The 8,663-nt window shown below is 46.1% G+C and overlaps 1 protein-coding gene across 1 annotated transcript; it reads left to right on the top strand.

The window, feature by feature from the left end:
* The first annotated feature begins 511 nt into the window (after positions 1-511).
* Positions 512-8,657, top strand: OSR1 (odd-skipped related transcription factor 1). The gene is made up of 3 exons (XM_085304877.1): positions 512-709; positions 6,380-7,072; positions 7,631-8,657. Exons 2-3 carry the CDS (start codon positions 6,426-6,428, stop codon positions 7,764-7,766), a joined length of 783 nt encoding a protein of 260 aa, XP_085161003.1. The 5' UTR covers positions 512-709; positions 6,380-6,425; the 3' UTR covers positions 7,767-8,657.
* Positions 8,658-8,663: the final 6 nt, after the last annotated feature.

The following is an 8,663-nucleotide window of genomic DNA, read 5'->3' as shown; positions in this document are numbered from 1 at the left end:
GGGTGGGGGGGAAAGAGGGGGGCGAGATCACACGTTTGCGGGCTGCGAGTTGTTGGCTGCCGCGGCGGCAGGAGAAGCGGGTTGAAAAGTTGGTTCTTCCCAGCCAGAAACTTTCTCGCTGCGTGCGCATGCCCGGCGTCTGGTGGGAGGTTGAAGGGGGGAGCTGGGAGGGGGGGTTGAAATAAGGAGGAGGCTGGAGGGAAGGGATCGGTTCAGTCGGAGCGCGGCTACTGTAGGGCGCGTTTGCGCTCCGGCAGCCGCACCGCAGCCGCAGCCGCACCGCGCGGGCGGCAGCAGCGGCGGGGACGGCACCTCCGCGCCCAGCAGCGAGGCACCTGGACACCTGGCCCCGCGGCTCGCTCGGATCTGCCTGCCCCAGGCCGGAGGAGCAGTGGGGCGGGGTGGGGACAGAGCCGGGCCACCCCCCCCGCCCGGGCCAGCAGAGACACTGACCTAGCGCAACCTTTTTATTATTATTTTATTATTTTTTATTATTTTATTTTATGGAGGAGCAGTGGGGCGGGGTGGGGACAGAGCCGGGCCACCCCCCCCGCCCGGGCCAGCAGAGACACTGACCTAGCGCAACCTTTTTATTATTATTTTATTATTTTTTATTATTTTATTTTATTATTTTATTTTATTTTACCAGCTCCAATTTAGCCCAGGATCTTTTAACTACTGCCAGCGGTGGAGCACAGATCGGGATTAGGTAAATAAAAAGAACAACTCATTTTGTTTGTTTTTTTTTGTTTTGTTTTGTTTTGCCAAGCCTCGGGGGTTGGGGTTATCGATCCAAACGCCTCCTTTTCGCTCTCTCCTTTCTTCCTCTCCTCCTATTCCTCCCACTATCTTCTGGACGGCGCAGAAGTGGGGGAATTCTGGTTCACGTGAGGAGGGCTATCCTCCTTGGGGAGGGCGGAAGGCCGAGGGAAGTCTTCACATGGGGCTTGGATATTTTGATGCTATTTAAAGATTTGTCTTCCCCTTTTAAAGTTGCTTATCCTCCCTTGCGGAGGAGCTGTGCTTTTAACCGAGCTAAAAATGACACATACGAGCTGCAACAAGAAGCCTGAATGTCCTTTGAGGAGTTGAACGTTCAGCTCTTTACTCTCCCTTTCTTTCCCTTCTTTTTCTTTACTTACATTTCTTTCTTATTTTTCTCTTTCTTTCTTTCCTTCTTTCTTTCTACTCCATTTTATACTCCATTTGTCGTGTTTAAGGTCCAGGTAGCCTTGTCTGTTTTCTCCCAAGGCCATAACAGAAATGAATCTGATGTTTGTATTTGTCTGAATGGAGCAACATATTTTTAGTGTAGGGAGAAACAGGGCTTCTCTCGAGGCTGAGCCTATAAAGTGTCAGTGCAAAGCCGAAGATTAGGGTATAGTTGTTATTTCTGGCTTTTGGGAGGGGAGCTATAAAAACCGAACGTTTGGAGAGGAACGTAAAGCCGCGAGAACTGTCCGATAAGCTGCAGGCGGAGAAGGACGGTGAGAGCCGTGTCCCGGACAGGTGCACAGCGAGCCCAGTTTAGTATATATTAAGCCAACGGAGAAAAAAGGGCCAGTTCCTAAAACAGAGACCAGCTCGGGAGCCCGCTGCGACGCGGTCTCGCCTCCCTGGGGCCGGGTGCGCAGTGGCCGCCGCGGCTGCGCTCGGGCCGCCAGGGCCGCGATGCGCCGCGCAGCCCTGCGCGCCCGGAGAGGGACCGGCGCAAGGCGCCACCCGGCTGCGCCCCTCGCTCACGATCTSTGCGAGATGTGGCTGTGGGAAGCCGAGGGGTACCCAGGGGAGAAACCCTCCCTGCAGCCGGGAATCGCCCTTAGGAAGGGCGATTTATCCGGGTGCAGTGGAGGCACCTGGGATTTCTCGGGGTATAAATCGAGAATGAATCCTATATTCGGGGGCCTTTCAACACTCAGGAGGATAAAAAAAATAATAAAAATTAAAAGAAAGAAAGCAAACTCCCAGACCAACCTGAAAACTTCTCCAGGGGGCGGTTGGTAGAGCCTGGCCGCTTCCGACCGCCCCCGCCGGACTCACCCGCGCTCGGCTCCCTCGCAGCGAGCCCAGCGCCGGGGTTGCGCTCTCTCCACGGCTCTCGTGGCCGCTGTCCCACTGGGATCCGAACCCAGTGATTTTTTTTCTTTTTTTTTTGATTTTTTTGGGGAACAAAGGCTGCCCCAAGTAGTATAGCTGCAGCTGAACCCTGGTTATTGTTATTATTCCGAAGCTAAAGTCCGCCGCATTCATCAGCATTCGCAATGGTGGTCTGGCGAAACTTGTCAACACTGATTTCATGATAAAATGTGAATGATGATTTTATAAGGATTGAGTGGAGATATCCAAGGCACATGCTGACTGAGTCCTTCCAGTCCTCATTAATGTTAGCAATTAACTCTTTCACGCTCAATTAGTCCCGAATAAACCGGCTTTAATAGATTCTGCACACTTCATTAATACTTTGAATAAATCCATGTTGAACGATGCAGTTTATTCCTCAAGAGCATCACGCCCGAATAATGCGGAGCGAGCAAAAGGTCAATTTTATTCTCTTTGCAGTCAGTTTCTCAAACATAGATGAATTATAAGCTCTATTTCCTTGCTTAAACTGGTAGAAAATCTCCTTCCCGCAAAGGGGACAAAATAAGTAGCCGATCTGGGAGCGAAAATTTACAGACTGATGAGATGCACTAGAAAGGAGACGGATACCAGACTTTAAAGGATTCAGAAAAAAACAGGGGGACTTTTTTTGACAGATGAACCTGATTGCTGCAGTTTGAGGCTATCCCAAGAATGCAGCTTTTTATGCCCGCTACTTTATCATGTTTGTAAAAATAAGCAGCGTTCACAGGGTAATTTAGCTCCTCCATTCTCCCATGTGGAACTAATTAGCAAACCTCATTATTTATGAGTCAGGTATTTAATGTAACAAATATGCCTTTCAAAGRACACATCGGAAATTGATAATTCAAGGTAGAAAAGAAAAATACCTACTACTCACAGGATTACTTAAAAATCCGTTTAATTTCGCTTCATGCTATACTATCGGCAACACATTGGCTAGGTTTTTCTTTTCTGGTATATAATGGAGATAGAACTTAATCTGTAAGGTTAAGATTACAACGGTCTTAAAACAATGGCAACTGGACAATAGCATTACCATATCTTCGAACAGGACAAAGGGTAAGAAAGCTGGAGACAGATGTAGTCTTTCAAGTTTATGATCCTATTTTGCAGGGTAAATTTATCTTGGCATGAGTGGGTTTTGTTTCAGTCAGAACACGAGTGATTTGTTCTTAATTACTCAGCGAGCAAGTTTGTGTTAAAAAAGAAAATCTCGCACAGTTTTATTGTGATGGGGGAATTCAAGCAGAGAACTCACGGGGTCTTCTTCTTTGAAAAAATAAAAATAAAAATAAAGAAACCCCGATAACGATCTGTTTACATGAAGCAGAATTAAAGGTGGAGGTGACACCGAAATCAAAGAAACATTGATCTCTCTGCAGGCAAGCAGGAGAGGGGAGAGTTACTGCACTGTGAAATACTCGTTCGCTTTGATGTCCTGAAGAGAGGGGACTTCGCTGTGAAATACTCTGCTCTTCATATATATTTTTGACTATCCCAGTCGTACAGAGCAGAAGTGTAGCTTACRTTTCTGGAAAACTGCCAAGAAACTTGTAGTAACGTGAGCACTCTGCTCTCACCTCCCCCTTTTCTTTTTCTTCTTCTATTTTTCCTGTTTTTTTTTCTGCTTTCTTTTCTATTTTTTATTTTTTATTATTTTTGAAAAAAAGACGAAACTGCTCTAGCAAAAAACCAACAGGGACAATGAATGTTATTATGAGCCAGTTACATTTCTCCTTCTTTTCTGTCCCCCTTTTCATTTGGAAAATCGAAACAGAATTTTTTAAACTTTATCAACCATTTTTCCCCCAAATTTTCGTGGTAGAGTAATGGTTCTATATACCAAATAAAATGTCTAAGGATCTGAAGAAGTAGGGAGGGATAACCCCAGAAATGAACTCAGTTTGCAGTAGCATGTTTCATGCTTCAAAGATCTAGGAATACCTAATAGACATGTAGTCGTTGTGACATACTGAAACAGACATTTCAGGTATCTGGACAAGAGTATTTTCCGCATTGTTTGTTCTCGGGGTCATCGATCGAGGTATTTGTGCTGTGGAATGGTCACGCCTAGTGTATGGGCAGCACCAACAAAATAAAAAGTATTTCTCCAGTCAAAGAACAAAATAATCTGGTTGGTTGATCGGCCCATAAACAGTTAAAAAACAAAAAGAAAAAGAAAAAAAGAAAAGAAAAGAAAAGGAGAAGGAGGGGAATGTAATGTGTGCATTTTTCAATCAGCCACTATTCAAAATGTGTCCAATTAAAAAAGGCAAAATGTCACACTCTCTTATTCTGGGTCATTGCGATGGRATTTCTCTAAGTTTTGGGTCTCTCTTCCTGCTGCTGATTTATGTAAAACAGTGTGAAAGGTGGACTGGTGTGTAGAGCTGCTCAGAGTGAGTTTCTCCTTCTCACACCCTCTTGGCCACAGCTCTTCAGTCCAGGCAGCAGCCCACAGATAAATCAGATTTGTTTCTCTGGTCATTAGGGCTCTTCCACCACCAGTTTTTCGCCCTCACCCTTGGTCTAGAGGAACAATTACTGATCTGCAGCACTTTGCTACCTCCTTTTCTCCAAAAAGGGCTTTACTCTTAATGTGGAAAAACACCCTGAACACCCAGGCCGAGCATGGGGGGACCCCGTGGAGATCTTGTAGGGATCTTATGGGGAACCTAAGGAGGCCCTGTGGTGATTCTATGGGGAACTTTGTGGATATGCTGAGGGCATCTTGAAGAGATCCTGTGGGAAACCTGCAAGGATCTTACAGGGCCCCTATGAGGACCCTGCAAGGATCCTGAAGGAACTCTGTGGGGATCTTGTTGGAATCCTACACGGTTCCTGCATGGTTCTTGGGGAGAAGGAGCCAAATGGGGGCAAACTTCACAGATTGCTAAGGGCAAGCATGTTACATGCTGTGGGCCATAGAGGAAGGAGGAGGCTCCCTGGGGTGCAGGGTTGCAGTGCCTCCAAACTCTGTGGGTGCTCTCTGACACCTACAAAGAGGGAGGTCTGCCTCCCTGCTACCAGCCTTCAAGAAGCATTTCCTGCCAAATGGTTAACAGCAGCCAGGGTGGTGTTGAGGGCTGAATTTGTGGGCAGGATCAGATACACCTCCATGTCCTGCTCTTCGGCAACACTCTTCCTCCACCTTCATGGGGGAATCCAGCCCCAAGGGGAGGCTGAGGGCTTGGCAGGACCCTGAAACACAGCAAAGCAATGGTGCCTGGCCCAGTGAAGGGCTGTGGCCCTGTGGCCCCTACTTGCCGCATCGGGCCCTGAAGGACTTGGCTTCTCTGGCTGATGGGCTAAGTGTCCTTGTGGGAAGAGTCTCCCCAGACCTTGCCTTTTTCCCTTTTGAAGAGCTCTAATTAAGCGGTTGCCTAGATTGGGACACGGGCTTGAAGCCAGATGCTTCCTCCTGGGGTAAGCAAATGGCACTTCAAATTTGTCATGAAGCTCAGCATTTTCCCCTTCTTTTCGCAGTAAAGGAAAGAATGACATCCCCCCCCATCTAACTTTTTCTTTTTCTTTTTATTCTTTTTCTTTTTCTTTTTATTCTTTTCCTTTTCCTTTTCCTTTTCCTTTTCCTTTTCCTTTTCCTTTTCCTTTTCCTTTTCCTTTTCCTTTTTCTTTTTCCTTGTCTTTTTCTTTTTCTTTGTCTTTGTCTTTGTCTTTCTTTTTTTTTGAAAGAGGGAGGATGAGCAGCTCTGAGTACCCAATTCCCCCACCATCCAAGAAGCAGAAGCATAGCTAAGCCCAGGCCCCAGGGAGGTGTGCAACCCGGGGACAGCAAGACCTACACATTCCCTCCTTGCATCACCTCAAGGGTCAGGGCTGAAGATGGTTTCAGCATAAAGAACCAGTGGGCAGTGGCCTACCATTTTGAAAAAGCTGCATATCCATACAGAAAAGGATCTTAAACTGCCTGGGAGAGCCCTGAGCTTTGAGATCCAAAATAATATCTCATACTGTTCCTGCACGAAGGGTAATCATCCCTGTACAGCACAGGGATGCTGTTGGAAGAGTGAATGGTTGTTGTGAATGGTTGTTGATGAAGTATATGCTGTGTGGAGGGAGAGGAGAAGAAGGAGGATCTGGAAGYTTGTGGGGTACCCTTCCAAGTAAAAGGCAGTCTCCTTCCATGGCATTGGAGAGGTGGACTAGGGAGGGATGAGATGAGAAATTTCCTTTGCTTGTATCTCTCTATAAATCCACCTCTCCCTCTTCTGCCCCTCCATCATTTTTTTTCCAGATCTTTTCCTCCCCTGCTCCCAAGATATTCCTTCTGAGCAGCCACCATGGGAAGTAAGACCCTGCCGGCCCCAGTGCCTATCCACCCTTCCCTCCAGCTCACCAACTACTCTTTCTTGCAAGCRTTCAACGGGCTGCCTGCCGTGCCCTCTGACCACCTCTCCAACCTCTATGGCTTCAGTGCCTTGCACGCCGTACACCTGCATCAGTGGACTTTGGGGTACCCAGCCATGCATCTGCCACGTTCCTCCTTCTCCAAGGTGCCCAGTGTGTCAAGCCTGGTGGATGCACGGTTCCAGCTGCCCACCTTCCCACTCTTCCCACATGTCATCCAGCCCAAGCAAGAGGCTACCAATGTGACCCTCAAAGCTAAGCCCCGCTTCGACTTTGCCAACTTAGCAGTGGCCGCCACACAAGAGGACCACTCTAAACTGGGACAAGTGGACAGCCAGGGCTCCCCACCAGGGCTGGGCTCTTTGCTTGAGGTAACTAAACTCTCTCCAGAGAAGAAACCCACACGGGGAAGGTTACCATCCAAAACCAAGAAGGAATTTGTGTGTAAATTCTGTGGTAGGCACTTCACCAAGTCCTACAACCTTTTGATCCATGAAAGAACCCACACTGATGAACGGCCCTACACATGTGACATTTGCCACAAGGCCTTCAGAAGACAAGATCACCTAAGAGATCACAGGTAACCATTCTTTTTTTCCCCCTGTCCCTTCTTTGTCATGAATCTGTACTCTCTCAGTTGCTAAGCTACTGTCATGAAGGTGCTTATAAGAAAGGTCATGTCCCGAGTCAGCAGGAGATGTTCCCTTCAGGCTTTCTTTTGCCCAGATAACTCACTTTGGAAGATAAGCTTGTTGAATTCACCCACCCTGAAAACAGCTTGCATGGGCTACTAGCTTATATAGACATTTTCAACCTCAGTTTGCACCATCTTGCTTGGGCTGCCCTTGTGATTGTTCAGAACTGTCATGAAGACGTGGCCTACTGACCATGAGGTTCTCTAACCCTTTATTTCTATGAACAGCACTCTTGTAAGCTTCCTACATCCTCTTCTCTTCTTGCTCTCTCTCTCWCWCACACACACACACAAATGATTGCTGGAGTGTCACCCTCCAGTAGTCTTGGCCTTAGGAACTGGTGTGAAAGGCTCTAGGGTGGTCTGAGTAAGTCCCTGGGCAGGTAGATCACTGTTGAATTCRGGCTGGTTATTTTGACATTTCCATTTTATTTTTCTCTCTAGATACATACATTCTAAAGAAAAGCCTTTTAAGTGTCAAGAATGCGGGAAAGGATTTTGCCAGTCCAGAACGCTAGCCGTCCACAAGACACTGCACACGCAAGTAAAGGAACTGAAACCTGCCAAACTTAAGTGTTGAATCTCCAGCTTCTATGAACATTTCTCCCTCTTCAGATTTTATACCAAAACTAGAACAGAAACAAAACTGCCAGGATGGGAGCACTGAACTTTGTGTTCTATTTTCGTTTGTACTTAAAAATGAGCAAAATCCCGCCAAGCAACTATTGTCTTAAGTTGTGGGTGAAAAATTATTTTGTGTTTAAAACATACATGAATGACATGGAAGTGCTAGATGACTTGTGTGGCTTTGATAAATTTTATGCCAAAAGGTGGTGCTCACGTGTTGGACAGGAATCTCATTAAAAAAAAATATATACCACCCCCCAACATCCCAACAAAAAAACTCAAAATCGTAGCTTCTGAAAGTATTACTTTTTAAAAAATCTCTTATTTTATACTTTTTTTTTGACTGTATAAAGCTTCTTACTTTTAAACTTCAGGAAATACAGAGAGTTCCAGAAGACAATTAAGAACTGAAATGGTGGTTTCTCGTCCCGGCACCATTAGGACAAGGAGAAAGGCAACTCGCAAATTTTTTTGCTAGTTTGGTGTCTTAAAAGGAGAAGAAAAATAAGTTTTGGAAATGACCTAAATCTCTCAAGTTGGGAGTCCTACTGTGCGCTAGAAAACACATCTAAATCTTAGATCTGTAGGTCCCCTATATTGATGAATACACACACAGGGACAAATCAGTGCTCGTGGGACATGGAGACCTTGTTTTTGCCTTGTGGTCTAGTGTGCTGGAAGAAGGTTTGTCTGTAACTTGTGGATTTATTAAAAAAAAAAAGGAAAAAAATATGGCAATACATCAGATTGACGGTATGCACAAAGTGATTTTAGTGGTACTTTAAAATCTGCGTGTGTCCTCATGAGAGAGAACAAATCTCAACCTGAGAGTTCTTTTTTTTTTTTTTTT

The sequence above is a fragment of the Rhea americana genome, unplaced genomic scaffold (assembly GCF_003343005.1).
Source record: "Rhea americana isolate MKP2758 unplaced genomic scaffold, rheAme1 scaffold_211, whole genome shotgun sequence".
Taxonomy (NCBI): domain Eukaryota; kingdom Metazoa; phylum Chordata; class Aves; order Rheiformes; family Rheidae; genus Rhea; species Rhea americana.
The sequence above is the reverse complement of the archived record's forward strand: the minus strand, read 5'-3'. Positions and strand labels throughout refer to the sequence as shown.